The 19,849-nt window shown below is 37.5% G+C and overlaps 1 protein-coding gene and 1 long non-coding RNA gene across 4 annotated transcripts in view; one reads left to right on the top strand and one right to left on the bottom strand.

Moving 5' to 3' along the window:
- LOC113444494 (alpha-2-macroglobulin-like protein 1) overlaps positions 1-19,849 on the top strand; it is a 117,017-nt gene that overhangs the window by 33,005 nt on the left and 64,163 nt on the right. For all 3 annotated transcript variants that reach the window (XM_087926062.1, XM_026713280.2, XM_087926064.1), the window contains exons 11-16: positions 1,032-1,141; positions 7,619-7,783; positions 9,108-9,335; positions 9,890-9,953; positions 11,720-11,865; positions 12,709-12,855. In XM_087926062.1, coding sequence (XP_087782188.1) covers positions 1,032-1,141; positions 7,619-7,783; positions 9,108-9,335; positions 9,890-9,953; positions 11,720-11,865; positions 12,709-12,855 — 860 coding nt within the window. The remainder of the gene's footprint in view (positions 1-1,031; positions 1,142-7,618; positions 7,784-9,107; positions 9,336-9,889; positions 9,954-11,719; positions 11,866-12,708; positions 12,856-19,849) is intronic.
- The window catches only part of LOC148127196 (uncharacterized), a 48,821-nt gene that overhangs the window by 19,794 nt on the left and 9,178 nt on the right, over positions 1-19,849 (bottom strand). The window contains exon 2 of the long non-coding RNA XR_015742056.1: positions 697-735. This is a non-coding gene — a long non-coding RNA (uncharacterized LOC148127196). The remainder of the gene's footprint in view (positions 1-696; positions 736-19,849) is intronic.

The raw sequence follows: 19,849 nt of genomic DNA, 5'->3' as shown, positions 1-19,849 counted from the left end.
TACCCCACTACTTACTTCCCTCCAAGTAAATGTAGTTCCATTAAGGACTACACATTGAGTGTGGTTTGTCAGCTATTTATGAATCCATCTGATGGTGATGCTATCTATCCTACATTGTTCTAGCTTACCAAGAAGTAGGTTGTGGTCTACTTTGTCAAATGCCTTGCTGAAGTCCAAATATATTATACCCACAGCATTTTGGTGGTCCACTGATTTAATTACTTTGTTAAAGAATGAAATAAGATTTGTTTGACATGATCTGTTTTTGACAAACAAAAAAATCAAACCTATGTGCCTTCCTGCAAGCACAAAAAATAAAAACAATTTCTATGCAAGAAGCAACATTAGGATCAAAATATACTAAGCTTTACTGTATCACTTGTAGTTCCATGATTTTCTTTTATTTTGTCTGTAAGTGGAGGCTGTGGCATGGACAGTCAAGAGCAAAACTGGATGTTTACAATTGGAACTCAACACCATTTCCCCATGCCAAATCCTGTTGGAGATCACTCCTCCAAAGGTTGTTGCTGTTTGGCTTGTGATTGAACTTTCCAAAACCCAAAGCCAGTCTTAAAATGTTAATGGTGAAAATGTTGTGGCAATGAATAGTAGTTTAATAAAATAATTGGAGTGGGGGCAGGAAAATGACATGTAAATATAGTTTTGCTTCCAGAAAGAAATGCTCCTAATGCTTACCATTTGGAAGAACTTCTGCAGCTGTTCTTTCTTATTTAACTGTGACATATGTTGGTGGAAATGAAAAAGAAAATAGAAGTATTACTAGAAAGATCAGAATTCCAGCTATGCCCTTTATGAAACGTTATGAGTAAGGCAAGATAATTGTACAGTAAAACTCCCCTTTAGAAGCCCCTCTATTAAGTATCTCTACTTCATCCATATTCAGACTTTAGCGCACATGGACATTTAGTTAGTTCTTTACCGGTACTTTTTCATGCTGAGTTTTATCTGTTTCCAGAATGTAATTATCCCATCATGTTTTCTGAAATATTTCATATCTTCACTCCATATAGGACTGGAGGCTACAAATATGGACAGCATTCCTATTGCTACCAATGAAGTGAATTTGGCATTTGAAGAACTCAATCCTTTCTATAAGCAAGGTTTCCCTTACTCTGGAAAGGTAACAACCCAACTAAATCAACTTTTCCAGTTTAATGAGGACTTATTAACATTGCCACTTGGAACTTAAGAGTAAATGCTAAATGCTACAAGTGAGTGGATGAATAAATGAAATTCTTTTCCGTAAAACTAAGAAAATTCTGAACAGCACCACTGAAGTGTTCCTGTTCTGTCTGGTAGCTGTGTGGTAGCTGAAGTGTTCCTTTTCTGTGTGAAAACTGCTGGCTGTAAAAGTGCTATCTTATCTCAACTCTGCACTGGCAACAAAGCAGACAGGGCTTCTAACTGCATCAGTCAATATGAGGTGGCAGGCAGGAATGGAGAACCTTTGTTGATGCCATTTAGAAGATCCCACAGCTCTTCTGCTGTTGGTTCTCTAATTTCATGAAGTGATTGCTCTGTGGAGCAGAAAAAAAGGGGCAGAAAAGGAGCTGTTCTTTGCTGCTTCTCTGCTGTTTCTTTTCTTGCTGTTAACAGGTGTCAAAAGAAGAAGAGGAGAAGGAGGTGGCTTGAGTCTTTCTAGTACAACATCTCCCAGCATCAAAAAAGTCTCTCCTCCTCATGCAATAGTTGCTGAAATGGGGTGGAACTGCCCCCACTCTGTTGTGAAGCAGACAATGAACTCGATACTTAGCTTGCTTGAAAACTGCACATAAATAATTCTAATCCATGATTCTCATCCAACTGGGAAATGTTATTGAATGAAATGTCATAAGGTTTCATCCTTTGAGATTTTAGATAATGACTTAAATGAAGAAATGGGGGTAATGCTTATTAAATTGGCCAGTGACATCACATTAGGCAACATAACTAATAATGAGAACACCCCTCAACTTATATTGATAGGTTAGAGCAGGTCTGTCAAACTCCTGGCCCACGGGCCGGATGCGTCACATGCTGGCCATGCCACGCCCAGTTTAGTGAAGGGGGAAAAGTCCCAATATGTCATGTGATGCTGCCGTTACGAGGTGAGTTTGACACCCCTGAGTTAGATCAATGGGCTGAAAACAAACAGAACGAAATTTAAAAGAGATAAATGCAAAGTTCTTCACTAAAAAAACAAAAATACAGTATTTGCAAAGGATTGGAAAAAGTGGCTTGATATTAATGAAAAAACTTTTGGAACTAATAGAATATTTGTAGTTCAGGGTTGAAATGAGGTACTCTGAGCTTGTTTGTTTTCTTGTAGATGTTTCATTAGTGAAAATAGGTAGTATCGGTAATTGTTTTCAGCGTTAACTCTCAATGAAGTAACTGGCAGTGATATTGTTGCCTAGTTTGGATAATGAAATGTCTGGAAGAAAACAAATAAGCTCAGAGAGCACCAAGGCCCCTACACTCTTGAAATTGATTGTCCTGATACTAAAGTAATTATACTGTTGCAAATAATTGATCACAAACTGAATATAAGCCAACAGAGTTGACTTCCAGTTTGTCCCTTGTCGGAGTCAGTGCGGAATCCGCAATTGTGTGAGGTTTCGCCCGAGCTCTCCGATTGGGACCGGAGCCACCTTGGTGAGGTGGTGAAGAAGGGGGAAATTGCCCGGAGAGTCGAGGGGAGCCGCAACTCCCCTTCCTGACAGGAAAATCCCTCCCAACGGCAAGTTGCAGTGGTGGTCCCAAAATGGCCACCACGAAGACGAAGACGAAGAACACTCCGGGAAACTAAGTTTATGCTGGAGCAGAGAAGTTGCACGCAGATTGTGAACCAGGCAAAGGACATCGCTCTTGAGGTACCCCAGTATCAAATTAAAGGGTTATTCTCGAGGAAAGTGTGTGGAAGCAGCAACCAGAGAAGTGAGAAAGAAATTGGATTTTATAAATTTGGATTGGATTATTGTATTGGACTAATTTGAGCAGAATTTTAAAGGAAAATACTTTAACACAACAAAGGTTTAGAAATCAAACTGGACATATATTGAACTGTGGGCACTTAAAGGGCATAACTAAATGCTGGAGTTGAGTGTGTTGAAAAGGAAAGAAATAATAGCTAATGATTGAAATTAGTGAACTTAATAAAAATATTATATTTAACAAAGAAAGTTAAAAGACTCAAGAGCGCCACCTGATGATACAGGAAAACTTTAGTATGTTCTAAAAAGAGTATCTGGTCTTTTTGAGAGTTTGGACTTTGGAACTTAAAAGAAAATAAAAGGAACTTTAATATTGTCATAGAATAACCCAGTAATTTGGGAAACAGTTGGGAAAGGGCCAATTAGAAGACCCAGAATTAAGACTCAAGAGCATGAATTGTTGAAAATAAACCCAAAAGATATTGGCTGAAATAATATATTGGACTCTGGGATTGAATATATCTATTGAAGAAGAGGATTTTAGCTATTAAGGAAGAGAGAAGATACAATGGAGGAGATACTTGTTGATATAAGACTGGACTTACAAGACATAAGATCGGACATGCAAGATACAAGGGGCATGAAAAAAATTAAACCTGAAATGTGTAATTATGTACTACAGAAATTGGAAATGGTGACTCAGCATACACAAGAAAACAATAAACCAGAGGGGGAGGAGTTCTAAGCCAACTTAAGAAAGACAAAACAAACAACAATTATTTAAGTGGGGGGAAAAGGAATTAGAATTAAAAATGTGTGTTCTGATGGGATGATAAAAGGGAAAATGGTTTGGAAAATGGTTAAAGAGAGAGGGAAAAAACAGAAAAAGGAAGTGCAAAAGAAAAATCAAAAGAGGGAGAGAGAAAAGTTTAATAACTAGAAGGAGAAAAGGAGGTGAACTAGAATGGGAAAAAAGGGAATTAAGAGAAAGGACCAGAAAATAAAGAGGAACAGGAAACAAACAAGGATGAAAAGAAGGTACATTGTCCAAAGAATGAGAGATAATGGGTGAAAAAAATGGATAAGGAAGGGGATTCCGCAAGGTAATATGTTGTGATGTATAAGAATATATTGAAAATAATATTTTGTAATGTATAGGTGATTTATAGAGAAAATATAATGCGGAATTTGAGATATATATATATATATATATATATTGTTTTATACTAGATAGGGAGATTGATATTAAGGAAGAATGAAGGTAGTTAGCTTGAATTACTAACTAGAGGGGACAATTATATTTACAGATAAGGAATGATAAAATGACAAATGTGACAGAAAAAATAATAATAATATGAGAAATGACAATAGAAAGAAGATGAGAATCTTAGATAACATTGTAAAATAAGATATGAGAATATACTAAGAAAAATGGAAGGAAATATAATAGGATTTGGAATTGAATAAAGATAACATTGTAAAACAAGATATGAGAACATGAATTGGGATTGAATAAGATAAGCTTAATATTTAATAAATGATAAGGATGATGCAATATGAAATTAAACAAATAATATGAATAGGTAACTATGGTCATGTTTGTATTGTGATGTGAAACCTGAAACCACACTGCTTGCCAAATGAGAATTTTTTATTTAAAAAATAAAATGAAAACAGGAAGGAAATTGAATAATGGAATTATTAGGTATGTTTAATTGATATGGTGATAGGCATTTGGAGAGAGTAATGTTGAAAACAAATATTGAAGAATTATGAATTAATATGAATAAGTGCATTTTTAACAACATCAGTGGAATTGTAGTTTCAAATAATAGAAAGAATAATGGTTCCGTTTTATTCTTTGGCCTATTCTGGCCACTGTAGTTTTCAAACAGTTAAATGGGAAGAGAGTCAAATAATAAGAGAGCTACAAACTATGCCCCATGAAGGAGCTGAACCTGTTTAGACTTGAAAAGACTGAGGGAAGATTGAAAACACTTTTTAGGTAGCTGACAGTAACATTTTAAGACCCATTCTTATCCCAAGTCAAGAATAATGGATTCAAGCTGTAAGAAGCCAGGTTCTGACTAAATATTAGAAACAGTAATAGTTCAGTATGAAAGCAATTTCCATCAGATGTGTTTTATAAGAAACCAGACAACTGTGCCAGGGATGCTTTAAGGCAGATTCCTGCACTGAGTGGGGTGGGACTTGATGGTCTAAAGACCTTTTCAACCCCTGTAAATCAGGGGTCTTCAAACTTGACAGCATTGGGGATTTCCAGTTTGCAGCGCTTCGAGGCAGGCAGAAATCCGTGATTGTGCGTGGTTTCTGCCTGTGCTCGCTGCCCGAGTGCCCTGAGCCACCCGGCTTCAGGGCTAGCCACCTCCGTAGAAGGTGGCAAAGACAGGGGAGATCTGGCTGGGTCGAGAGATATCGCACCTCTCTTCCCTAGCCGGCTAAACCCCGTTTTCCGAAGGCAGCTGAGCGGCGGTCAGAAATGGCCGCCACATAGAAGCACTCAGCCGGAAAAAGAAAGTGCAGGAGGAGTTGTGAACAGTGAAAGTGTTTTTTGCTGACCGGGACAAAGCAACAGCGAAAGTACCCTGGAGCTTAAAATTTGCCAAAGATGCATCGTTTCCAGAGATTTACAAGCGGCGAATGGAAGTTAAAAGGAAAAGTTTTTCTTTTCTTTTCACTCCCCTTCCTAACGTGACAGCGAATAGAACTGCAAGAGAAATCGGAAAAACCCGCATTGGAGGTAATTAAATGCTAAAGGGATAAGGATTTCTGAACATTTTTTTAAAAAAAATCTTTTTTGTTGTAAGTGGGAAGGGAGAGGAAAAAAATTGGAGCAGAATTTGAAAGTAAGGAGGAGATTGCCTAGAATTTTAAAGAGCTATTAAATATTAATAAGACTTCTAAATGATACATTTTAACTGGAACTTTGTGACTAAACAGTAACCCCAGAAAGAGAAAGGGAAGAAAAAGAAAGTACTAAAAGAAACAGTTTAGTTGGATTGTTTGGTGATTTTGGAACTTTTGGGAACTATCTTCGGTTAAAAGCACTTGGGTGGTTGTTTAGGAAAAACTTTTTCTTTCTACAATGGCATCACTTGTGGATGAATTGAAAATTGAATACCAAAAATACAAAAAAGAAGAACAAGAAGGGAAAGACTCTCTTGGCACTCTTTTTCAATTTTTAGAAATGGCGGTTTGCACTTATGAGAAATTGACTGCGCAACAGGATGACTGGGAAGAAGCCATCTTTGATGAACAAGTGACTCTATTTGAGGAAGGAAAGGAGAAAAAGGAAAAGAAAAAGGGGACTCTAAGATTTGAAAAAAACAACCAAAAAAGAGAAAAATAAGGTGGAAAGTGGATACAATGTTAGAAAACAACAGAAAGGAGGAAAGCAGAAGAAGAAAAGGGAGGTGGAGAGACAAGGGGGTAAAAAGGACAAGTAGAAGAACAAGCAAGGGAGAAAGGAAGGGATGAGAAGCCTCAATGGTGGGGAGCAAGATGTAAAGAAACAAAATTCATTTAGAGATAATGGGTAAACTTAATTGAAAAAGGGATTCTGCAAAGGTACATAAGATTGTATTCTTATATTTGTATTCAGAAATAGTGTTAGAAAATTGGAAACAACATGTGATTAAAAATGGGATAAAATATTTAGTGTAATTTAGTGAAATTTTTGTGAAGAAAAAGAAGGCAATGAAATAAATGAGAAGTAGGAGAAATGGGAACATTTTAATGATATAATGATTTAAAATATGTGATGTGGGGGGAAATAACTATGGAAAGGGTAAGTGTTCCCATAAAAATATGATATTTAATTGAAAAGTAATGTGTGAAATGTTTAAGATATAAATGAACGTTAATATTAATGGTTAGATTAACATTGGCATTGATAGTTGTTTTAATTATACCATATACTTATAATTTTTTTCTTTTTATAAAATACATTGTATAATTTTAGAATGCACTAAACAGAATCCCAATGCAAGTTATGTATTATATTAAGTATTATAAATTTAGGGGAAAGAGTTAAAGGTGTCATACTCCAATCAGTGTACAGGAGAAGTTTTGTTTAAAGAGAAAAGATAAATGGATAGAGAAATGCTTATTATTCTTTGTCTGTTCTGTTTTCAATAGATAAATTGGAAACAGAACAGACAAAGAATAATAAGCATTATGATTTGAATTGAGATGAGATAAATAAAATAAAACTAAGAAAGTTAAAAGAGGTGAGAAGCTATATAGAAAATTGAAAATGGTAATAAGATATAGATTGGTATATAAAATGAACATGAATTTGAATTTGTGTCTGTACGAAGAATTCTAACCCGGGATCAAGCAGCTTTCAGAAAAGATGTTTTATGTTTTTATATTTTATGTTTTGTTTGTTTGTGTATTGTCTTTAAAAATCAATAAAATTGGTTTTAAAAAAAACTTGACAGCATTAAGGCTTGTGGACTTCAACTCCCAGAATTCCTGAGCTAACATGACTGGAGGAGGAATTCTGGGAGTTGAAGTCCACAAGTCAAACTTGCCAAGTTTTAAGACCCTTGATGTAAATGAAGGAATGCATTGCCCTGGTTCAGTCCTTAAGAATGGGTAGAAATGAATTCTGATTTGCATATTTATTGTATGAATAAATAGTTGCATATTTATTCTTACAGATTAAAGTTTCAGTCGATGATTCACCAGTCCAAAACTACACTATCTATCTCATTGTTGATGTTGATGATGTGCTGACCCACATTACATATATCACAGATGAGAATGGTATTGCCTACTTCTCTCTGAATACAACTGCCTGGAACAACACCATGGTTTCTATAAAGGTGAGTTGACACAAATAAATAGGGATTTTGCCAAGCATCACAGTGTCTAGTCCTATGTTAACATTGTAGTTTAGTTACTCCACTGGCATGAAAATGTTCATACTCCCAATATCAAATACAACAAAAATGGATGAAAAGATTTAAATTCTGAAGTTGCAATAGTTAGATTGTAATTAAAACATGTGTGGGACATGCAGTAGTTAAATAAAGTGTGAATTATTCAGGTTGGGCAAGACATATGTGTCTAACCCTTGTGAGGAAATGAGTTCCATTTTGACAACATTAGACTTTCTTCAACTTTTTTTAGAAAATAAGGGGACATCCTAGCCAATGTATGCACTCTTTTATGGGTCTAAATATTGTCACAGTTGGGCTTCTTAGTACTTGTAAATAATGCTTAGCGACTACTTCAGGCAGTGACTTTTCAAAGTTACAGCGGTAATGAAAACTGCAACTGTGCCCACATTTATGACCTTCATAGCATCTCCTTCTCTATGTCATGTGTCTGCCATTACAGTCAAATAAATGTACAGTGGCTTGTGCCTGACATATTTTTTTTCCTCCATGCCTCCAGACAAGCTGAGTTTGCAGTGTTTTGCTGACACTAAATTAAGAAGCTCAGCTATCTGACTTTAATTAGCCAGCTGATAGTTGCTGCCTGTAACTGACAAGATTAATCAGTTTCACATCTTTGGTTTTGTTTGCCTTCGAAACAAAGAGTGAGGCTTGCTGGGGCCAGCTCATTTCTTTCAAAATATATTTCCCATTGTGTGCCTGCTTGTAATCTCTTTCTTTCCAATAAATGTAAATACAAACTTTAATTTCCTTGCTAATTATCCCAGCACTGGGGTGAGCATTACAAAAGGCAAGCAAGTGGGAGGAAAGGAAAGCTAAGGAAAAATCTTGTGTCATGGTTAATGACCATGTCTTTTGGTGACCAGATTGAGACTCCCAATTATGCTTGCTAACAAAGGATGCTCTGTAATAGAAATATCTTAAATATCAGCAAGTTCTGACCAGTTCTAGAGAACTGGTAGCGGAAATTTTGAGTAATTCGGAGAACCAGCAAATACCACCTCTGACTGGAGATTTTACAGTATCCTTCCCCTGCCACGCCCACCAAGCCACGCCCACAGAACTGGTAGTAAAAAAATTTGAATCCTACCACTGTTAAATATGTTTGAAAATTAGTTTAACTTTATAGCGTTGACCTATTTTGACATATTAACCATCTAGTTTTCTCCTGTTGAACCATCCTAAACATCACTCTAAAATATGCTTGACCACTGATAATTCCCATTGTTGTGGTGCCTTTTCCCTATAGGCAACATACACAATTGGGAATAAAACTGAAGAACAGATTGCTCGGATGTCAAACTTTGAAGATTATAAGTGGCTGAAGCCCTTCTACTCAGAGAGTAACAGTTTCCTTGAGATTCAGCATGTTGAAGAGGAGCTGCCCTGTGGAAAGGATCAGGAAGTATTGGTAGATTATATCCTTGACCAGAAAGAGCTGGGCCCTGAGGCTGACCACATAGATTTTTATTACTTGGTGAGCATATAACAACTGTGGAAAGGTTAACAGATGTCTATGAGAAAAGAATAGAAAACAACAAAAATAAAAAAGGAGAAATAAAATACTAATACAGGGAATTCCTGAAAAGAAGAAAGAAAAGGGAAATTCTAAACTAAGTAGGATGAGAGAGTAAGACATAAGAACTAAATTGAAAATTGTTTCCTGAGATAATGACATTTCTGTATCTTATGTTGATGGCATGGCTCGCTGTAATGAAGTCACATTACAACATTACAGCAGTAACTGTAACAAACTCGCAGTACATGGGGAGCTTCTCTGTGAAGACTTTCAGAGGAAAATCATAAGGGAGAATTCATACCTAGAGTTATTTAAATTTTCAGAAGAAAAAACTTGTAGCTTCAGTTACATAATATGTTATTTAAAAAAAATACAGGGCTATTCCTTTCCTCTTGTTACAGGTCTTCTATGACAACATCTTTGATGCTGTTCCTTCTATCCTAAATCATTGCATGTCATTTTCTTTCTGTGTGCAGTGTTTTGTATAGGTAATAATTTAGTACTTCTTTTAGCTTGTATCAAAAGGAAAGATTGTTTCCAGTGGACAGAAGCAAGTGCCTGTTGGCCAGGATGAGAGTAAGTGTACAATTATGTTGTTGCAATGTACCTAAAGTCCATTTCTGTTATACAAAATCCTGTTCTATCTAGTTAGTGTTTATTTCAGGTTTAATTTATTTTGTTTTCATTTCGCAAAGCTAAATCTAGACAGCATCTCAAATGGAATATATACAAGAATAATCATGTGAAGCAAATGAGCCTATATAAATTGTGATATCGATTTGTAGGAAATACTCTGGATTTTTCAATGTTTGTCCCCTTCACAAACTTTCCCCAGTAATTATTATTTATTTGCACCCCACCTTTATCATTTTTATAAATAACTCAAGGCACACTTTCCTCTTTCTATTTTCCCTACAACAGCCCTGTGAGATTAGTTGGGCTAAGAGAATGTAACTGGCCCAAAGTCACCTGGTTGGCTTTCGTGGCTAAGGTAAAACTTGAATTCATGGCCTCCTGCTTTCTAGGCTTTAACCACTAAATCAAACTGGCTCTTAAACTTTCCCATTAATAACAGGAAAAGGGATTCTCCCAAAATTATTGGAGTGCTATTTGAGGAGAGAGCAGTGTTAGATGAAATTCCACAGTTTGCTGAGTAGGACAACACATTTTCACCAATCTTGAAGTCAGAAGAAAACATATTTTCTTTGTATATTCAGTTTGAAAAAAACACAGAAACATATACTTAATTCAACTTCTGATATTGCCACAGAAGGTAACTTCTGATCAAAATGCATTATGCGATTATTCAGCTTTTTGTTCAGACATTTCTATAAAGAAAATTGTGAAAGAGTTATTGAAAAAAGGAGGAAAGCTAATAGAGAAAGCAGCAAAATAAATTTATATAAAATTCTGTAAATAAGGCTGCTTATAGCTCCATAAAAGTCGTTATATTGTTGCTTTGACAACATAAGTTTTATAGCTGATGTCTTGTTACCTACAAAAACTTTTTATATATACTTTTTAAAGTATACATATCTAAGTTACATCCAGTTTTAGAGAAAAAGAACTGCAGACTGTTTCACTGCTGTCTTTCTTTTTAATAATTGGATTTGGAAAAAAGTTCCAAATCCAAACCTTGCACTTTGTGACAAATTGTAAAATTGGGTTAAGTGTTATAATAAACATTAAGATAATATAATATGACATGCATCTTTAATGTTAGTATAACATTAATATTATATTACATTAATATTAAAAATGCATAGCCTGTTTAGATATAACACTAAATTTATAACTTAGATTTGATTTGTTCTATAATAATCATGCACATATTTTTTTTCACTTTTAGAAACTAAATATGTTTCTGAAAATATCCAGACTAAGCTAGTTCATCATAATGATGATGATACAGATAGAACATGTATTCCAGAGCATTTGCTTTTTAAACTGCTACAACAGGGATCCCCAATCTCTGGGCTGCAGACCACTACTGGGCTGTGACTTATTCGCAACTGTTGGACCACTAAGCCGCAAAGGTTAGAGATCACTCTGCTACAGCCTGGGCTCAGTAGTGGCTTGCAAGATTAATTGCCATAATTGCCATAATTTTGACAGATGGACTAAATGGATTTCATTAGATTTATCCTGAAATAGACTCAGATTTATTTGGAAACTCTTCATAATTGGCAAGAAATTGGTTACACTAACAAAGCAGAGGGTGAGAAGTTTTATGAACTTTTATTTCCTTGAATAGTAGTACATAATTATGAATGTCATAGTGCAGACATAATTTTTCTTTCTTTGGCTTTCTTTTTCCACTACCCTTTCTTCCCCCTGACCAGCACTCAAAGGCACCTTCTCTCTTATCCTGACTCCCAGCTCTAAGCTGGCACCCTCTGCCAAGCTTTTGTTGTTTGCAGTTTTCGCTGATGGTGAAGTGGCAGCTGATGTTGATGTGTTCACAATAAACATGTGCTTCGAACATAAGGTTTGTGAGAAAGTAAGAGGGGCAGAGCAAAGAATGTGCACTCACACATCCCACAAAGTCATAGGATATTAAAGCATGTGTGCTGCCATTTGTCCCTATTATACTTTCCTCATTGTGCATAAAGTGAAGTAAGTAGGAGAGAAAACGGGAGTGATACATGTGCTCGTTATCCACAACTTTTACCTTAGAAATATAGTATATCACAGGCAGCTCAGAACCAAACCCAATGAAAACAGTAAAACGATCACCTTGCTTCCTTCCATCAAGGCAATTCTATCTTTCTAATTTATTGTCTTTTTTCCCCCAACCACTTTGAACTTGGTTTCATTCACCCATTATTTTTATCTTCTAAAATATAGGGCTAGATAGTAAAGCCTAGCTTTTTACTTGGCAGAATTCCAGCTTCCAATTTAAAATGCAGTTATTTTAAATGAAGTTGGAAACTACAGGAAATCTGTAAGGCAAGGGTCTTCAAACTTGGCAAGTTTAAGACTTGTGGACTTCAACTCCCAGAATTCCTGAGCTAACATGACTGGAAGAGGAATTCTAGTAGTTGAAGTCCACAGGTCTTCAAGCTGTCAAGTTTGAAGACCCCTGCTGTAAGGGATCAGATAGAGTGTCTATATGCTTGTTAGTAGATACAGACTTCCTTCTGGGAACCATAGGCAACATTGAACACAGTTATTGTGTCCAATATTTTGACATATTCCCCCTTTATGATCTTTTTTTTTCTTCCCCATGATTGTTCATGTTTCTATAGTATACTTTCTTTAGTCTACTCTCCACTGTCAACATGGATCTCCCTTGTAATAAAAATCTCCCTCTCTTCTTTCTTCATCAAAGGTGAAGTTGGGGTTCTCATCAGAGGAAGAGCTTCCAGGGTCAAAGGTCAATCTGCAGATAGAAGCTGCCCCTGGTGCATTCTGCTCTGTCCAGGCTGTGGACAAGAGTGTCCTCTTGAAGACGAACTTAACTCTGACACCATTAACAGTAAGGCAAAATGTCCTTCTAAAGGATAAGTTATACCCTTTTTCCTCATGCTCTGTTACTAACTTGTTATCTTTTATGGCTGGTAGATGATGGATTTCATAATTTATCTGTTTGCTCCATTTAAAAAAATAGCAATATCACTGCAAAATAATCTTGATTAATGTGCTTTATAGTATCTGAGTACTTAAACTTTTTTTAAGATTATGATTTTATTAGGCTACATAAAGTATACTATACTCCAGTAGAGTATAAAAATTCTTTACACTAACTCTATATGATTCTACTTTATTACTACTGAATATACCGTGTTTCTCAGAAAATAAGGCCAGGCCTTATTTTCTTTTGACTCCCCCCAAAACGGCTAGGTTGTCTTTTCGGGGTGACTTAATTTCTCCCTCCCCCCCTCACCTAAAGTGCCCCGTGGGCAACTAGGCCTCGCCACCAGCTGCTCCTAATGGCCAATCATGGTGGAGCATGGAGAGCTCCCTATCCCTGCCAAGCGCCTTTGCTGCAGAACTGGGTATGGTGCTGGGTGCAGGCTGGGTCAGTGGGCAGGTGGTAGCGGTGGCGTGGATGTCAGCCTCGGTGGCGGTGGGGCACTTTGCATCGCGCCTGCCGCTGTTACTTTCCCTTCTGCCCATCCGCTGCTGCGTTTGGAGTGCTGCACATTCCTCCACTGGCAGTGTTTCTGTTGGTGTTTGGGGACAAACCCCCAAGCAGAGTGCACAGCAGCAGTCAAGCCAGGCAGCCAAATGAGAGAGAGGCTGGGCCCAAGAGTATACACACACTGGAGACAAAAACACTGTTTGTAGTTTTAAATAGTTATTTAATTCATTTAGAGTTTAAGCATTGTCATTCAGTCCATATGTCATTTTCCAATATATCCATCCAGTAACCTAGTCCATAAACTAGTCAGTACAATGTCTTTATCTGCTTGTAAATCTTCTCCTTCCGATACCTTTCTCTCGAAGACAACGCTGCGTATTTGCAGGATATCAGGATATCAGGATAAACAGTCCTTTTGTTCAGTAGAAACGGTATCCAGCACAGTAGCCAACAAGCAGACGTCTCAAACAGGAGTAAACAGCAGGCAGCAGACAGAGAGACCAGCCAAACCAGAGCAGAGAGCAGGAACCAGGAACCAGAGACCAGTAACCAGGAACAGTAACCAGGAAGTGTTACGTTACTCTCACTGCCTTTTATTGCTGCTTGCAACCGCACCCTTAATTATCTAATTACATTGCAGTTTGGTGCTTAAAGCTAGGTTTATATATTTAGTCACCCAAACCTAGTTGGTGTATCCATATACCCAACATTCTCCCCTTTTGGGTGATATAAATATATAATACCCTTACAATCTAAACCCATACTTTTCACAACTCTCTAGGTGCTTAATGGCACCTTGGGCTTTAGTAAAATTATCAGCTATATTGTCCTCCGACATGCAGTACTCCAGCTGTATCATGTTACTCTGTACAGATTGTCTAACGTTTAGGTACCTTAAATCTGTATGCTTGCTCCTAGTTTTTACTGCAATATTTGTGGCCATTTGAATTGCTGCCTGATTATCTTCATGTACAATTATAGGATAATCTACAGTTATACCCATATCATTCAACATTTGTTTATACATAATCAACTCAGTACATAATAGTGATAAACAGGAGAATTCTGCCTCCATAGTAGACAAACTTATATGCTGTTGTCTTATTGACTTCCAACCTATTAATGTCTTACCCAGCATTATGGCTGTTCCTGAAGTCGACTTTCTTGTGTCTCTTTCTGATGCAAAACTAGCATCTGCATAAGCACTCAGTATGAGATCACCTTTTGATTCTAGATACAGTGCATGGTGTAATGTTCCTTTAAGATATCTTAAAATTCTCTTCAATGCATTCCAATGACATTGAAGCGGATCATTACTATGTCGTGCCAGTTGATTAATGCTATAAGCAATATCTGGCCTTGACCAATTACTAATGTATGATAAGCTACCAATCAAAGATTGATATGTTGCCTTATCAAACTTGGGACTTTGAGCATCCATTTTGCAAATATCCTGACTCATTGGAGTCTTTGCAGGCTTACAAAGTTCCATCTTATAATCTATTAGCAATTTAGGTATCTTATCTTCCTGAGATATCTTAAAACCTTTCTGTGTTTTCAGTATATTCAAACCTAGATATCTCTTTATCTCCCCTAATTGCTTGATTTTTATTTTCTTGGCTAATGATGCTATTATATTATTTGCTTCATCATTAGTCTCAGTAATCAAGGCAATATCATCAGTGAATAACAATAATAATGATATTTTCCCATTTGTCTCCCTTTTAAACAGACATGGATCGGCTAATCCAGCTTTAAACCCTATATTGTTTAGCTCCTTTACAATATACTGGTTCCATTCATAGCCAGATTGTTTAAGACCAAAGAGGCTCTTCTTTAACAACCAACAATCATTATTATTTTCACCTTTCAATCCAATAGGCTTTTTCATATATACAGTATGTCTTAGTGGAGCGTGCAAGTAAGCAGTTTCCACATCTAAATGGTTAACTATATATTTCTTGCTTGCTGCCCACACTAAAGCTGCCCTTAACGTTGCTGCTTTTAGACTAGGTGCAAATACCTCATCATAGTCATTGGCACTTTGTCTAAAACCTTGGGCTACTAATCTTGCCTTATGGATTATATTTCCATCCTTATCAGTTTTTATCTTAAAAATCCATTTGCAGCCAATGGGTTTTATATCTACAGGTAATCTCGCATTTTCATATACTTTCATATCCTTCAAGGATTTCAATTCCTTATTCATTGCTGCATACCAACTTTCCTTATCTTTAGAAGGATACTTTTTAATTTCATCTACAGTATATGGAACTTTATTAATCTGGCACACTGTGTTAGCCTGGTATCTATCAGGCGGTCTAGATATTCGTGTAGTTCTTCTGGGAATTACAGGGCTTGTATGAGGACTTTTATGAATTACTACCTGTTCATGTTCCTCATCTTGCTGAGCTATTGGTTCTATTTCTTCTTCTATGGACACAATTTCTTCCTGTATTTCTCTCTTTACTTTATTTTTAAAGTTACAGGGATACTTAATGGGATTTCTATAGGATTCAATAATTACCTCTTTATTGTTATCCTGTTCTAACTTATCCCATCCTACGTGCTCTAGAAATTGGGCATTAGCACTACATAACACCTTAGATGTGCCTTTCTCCCAAAATCTATATGCCCTATGGTTAGCTTGGTAACCAACGAAGAAAAATTGTTTAGCTCTGTGTTGCCCTTTACGCCTGAGTTGTGTAGGGATATGCACCCATGCTGGTGCACCAAATGTGTGCAGGTAACTCAGATCAGGCTTCCTGCCATGCCACATGGTGAATGGTATTTCACCAGTAGTTGAGTTAACCACGTTGTTCAGTGTGTTATTAGCACACATTGCAGCCTCCCCCCACACAAAATCAGGTAATCCAGAATCAGTTATCATTGTTCTAACCATTGCCTGTAGTGTCTGGCCTCTTCTCTCTATAAATGCGTTGTGTTGTGGTCTGTATGGTGCAGATTTCTTGTGCTCTATTCCAGCTACCTTTAATCTATTCTGGAATTTGTTATTAACAAATTCCGTACCATTATCTGTCACCAGGGTTATCAGTTTCCGTTTACTCTTTCTTTCTGCAAACTTTAACCAGTTGAAGAAATGTTGATATGTTTCAGTTTTGCTTTTCATTAGGTAGCAAAACCCATATCTAGAGTAATGGTCCATAATGCTCAGTATATATCGAGCACCCCCCATACTGGGTTTCTTTGGACCTATAATGTCTGCAAATACTACTTCTAAAGGTTCTTTAGTTTTGAAACCATTTAGCCTATTTGCAGGCAATATTTTACTCTTATCTTCACAGCAGACATTACAACGCAAATATTTATCACAAGGTTTTAACCTTATTCCTTCAGATAACTCTACTGTACGTTTTAGCATTTTAAAATTCACATGCCCCAAACGCCTATGCAATAAATGGATACATTCATTATGAGGCTTTATATTATTAAATACAGTCTGTGCCTCCCCTTTCTTACTATCATGTAAGACATACAATGCTCCATTTAAAGCTGCAGTTACTCTTTTGTTATCTCTATCAAGTATGCACTTATTATTCTTAAATGTAACTACATAACCAAGTTTATCTAATACTCTTACAGAAAGTAAATTCATCTTTAACTGTGGTACATACAACATTTTTATATTCTGTTTTAAACATGGACAGTATGCAATACCTTCACCCTTGGCCTTGAGGTGCCAGCCATTCGCGAGTGATATATGCTGAGAGCTTGTAGACATTTTTATAAACTTTGTCTTATCTCTCGTGATGCAGTGGGATGCACCACTGTCCACCACCCATAAATCACTCTTCACATCACAGTTGCTAAACGTGGCTAGTTCAAAGGATTTCTTTGGCTTTTTTACATTCTGGCTTTTTCCTTTTCTGCAGAATCTTGCCAAATGTCCTCTGCCTCCACAATTAAAACACTTTTTAATTGTGTATGCCGTCGAAGATAAATTCTCTTCTTCCGGGTGCTTTACTTTACGTAGCTGGTTTCTTTCAAGCTTTGAAGATAATTTCTCTTCTTTATTAGGCTTATCTTCTCTCAGCTGGTCATGTTCACACCTTCTTCTGGCTTCTTCTAATAGCCTGCCGGTAATCTCAGTTACTGATAAACTGTCTTTTGGCAATACCTCTAAAGCAGTCACAAAATCATCATAGCTTCGATCCAAAGAAGACAGTATGATGTATACTTGTTGCAACTCATTAAATATAAGCTCTTTTTCTTGTAATTCCTGAAAAATGCTTTTCATACAGTTTAAATGAGTTAACATGTCTCCATTCTTCTCAAGATGTGTTCTAAACAGCTTCCGTGTAAGATTGATATGAGCTCCTACACTGTCTCGAACATAAATCTTCTTGAGATTCTCCCAGCAGTTAGCAGCAATCTCCTCTCCACGGATATGAATGAGTTGCTGGTCAGAGAGAGACAGTCCTATGATGCATAAAGCCTGCTCATTCTTTCGTTCATAGTCTTGTATCTTTTTGGCATCCTCTTCATCACTAGGATCTAAGTTAGATACATCTGGTGGGTTTGTTATTATGTCCCACAAACCTTCTCTTCGTAGAAGTAAACTACATTTCATTGACCATGAAACATAGTTTGTTCCATCTAGTCTGGATATTATGGACAGACTTGGCAAATTTATTTGTGCCATTGCTCTTCAGATAAATAACTATTCAACAAACAGTTTTTACAGTAATGTGCAACTCACACCAAAAACTCTCACTGCTATAACCTGGTTAGTTAGACTGTGCTCACTGCTGGGCCCATAACCAATGTTAGTGTTTGGGGACAAACCCCCAAGCAGAGTGCACAGCAGCAGTCAAGCCAGGCAGCCAAATGAGAGAGAGGCTGGGCCCATAACCAATGTTAGTGTTTGGGGACAAACCCCCAAGCAGAGTGCACAGCAGCAGTCAAGCCAGGCAGCCAAATGAGAGAGAGGCTGGGCCCAAGAGTATACACACACTGGAGACAAAAACACTGTTTGTAGTTTTAAATAGTTATTTAATTCATTTAGAGTTTAAGCATTGTCATTCAGTCCATATGTCATTTTCCAATATATCCATCCAGTAACCTAGTCCATAAACTAGTCAGTACAATGTCTTTATCTGCTTGTAAATCTTCTCCTTCCGATACCTTTCTCTCGAAGACAACGCTGCGTATTTGCAGGATATCAGCTCACCAAGTAAACAGTCCTTTTGTTCAGTAGAAACGGTATCCAGCACAGTAGCCAACAAGCAGACGTCTCAAACAGGAGTAAACAGCAGGCAGCAGACAGAGAGACCAGCCAAACCAGAGCAGAGAGCAGGAACCAGGAACCAGAGACCAGTAACCAGGAACAGTAACCAGGAAGTGTTACGTTACTCTCACTGCCTTTTATTGCTGCTTGCAACCGCACCCTTAATTATCTAATTACATTGCAGTTTGGTGCTTAAAGCTACAAACACTTAAACCTAGGTTTATATATTTAGTCACCCAAACCTAGTTGGTGTATCCATATACCCAACAGTTTCAACAGCTTCTCGGGCGGGGAAGCTGTAGCTTCCATGGTTCCCGCCGGCGCTGGCACCTCTCTCGCCAGCGCCATCTCCAACAACAGTAGCAGTGGTGAGACAGACCCTGCTGCCGACGAGAATCACCTGCCCTCCCATAGGGGCATCATTTTGACTGACGGCAGCTGCATCGACAAGGTCTTGCAAGTCGGTGAGTCTTTCAGGGTTGGGTGGATGGAAGCGGTGGCGGGAGGGTGATACCATAGTTTCTCCCCCCCCACGCCTCGCTTTGCTTCCTGCCCCAGAGCTTTGGGTCATGGTCTTGTCCTTTGTACGGTCAGGCGCTCTCCTCTTGCTCCAGTCACATGAACCCCCCGTGGATCTTTCCCCCCTCTTTTAAGTTTTCTTTACTTTCGCATTCCCTCCGTCAGTTCCCTAAGAATAGAGACTGGCCGGGGAGCTTCCTCCCCACCCCTCCCGGTAGTTTTAAAAGGGGAACCATCTATCCACTTTGCCCTTTGAACAGAGGCAAACCTTCCAATCCAAACAGAAGAGAAAGGGAATCATCCTACAGACCCTTAGCACCAAGCTTCCCAGAGGATTGTCCCAAAGGATCCACCCTAGAGGAGGATTCACCTCTATTGAGGTAATTCCCTCTTAGGAGAATGAGCGCATACAGGGAGACATATTTGAGAGAAGTGTTTGAATAATAGACGCACAGTACACAGATATACTGTACAGTAAATGTAGGTTTTTACTTCCAGAAAGTTTAAGCAAAGTTCAAGATAAGCAGTCCAAAAGTCATTCACAGGTAAATCAGTCAGTTTTTCAATCCAGGGATAATCCAATAACAAATTCCAGTGTCAAAAACAGTTCAGTATCAGACT

This window comes from Pseudonaja textilis, chromosome 2 (assembly GCF_049901715.1).
Source record: "Pseudonaja textilis isolate UNSWEBS1 chromosome 2, rPseTex1.2, whole genome shotgun sequence".
Classification (NCBI taxonomy): Eukaryota; Metazoa; Chordata; class Lepidosauria; order Squamata; family Elapidae; genus Pseudonaja; species Pseudonaja textilis.
The sequence above is the reverse complement of the archived record's forward strand: the minus strand, read 5'-3'. Positions and strand labels throughout refer to the sequence as shown.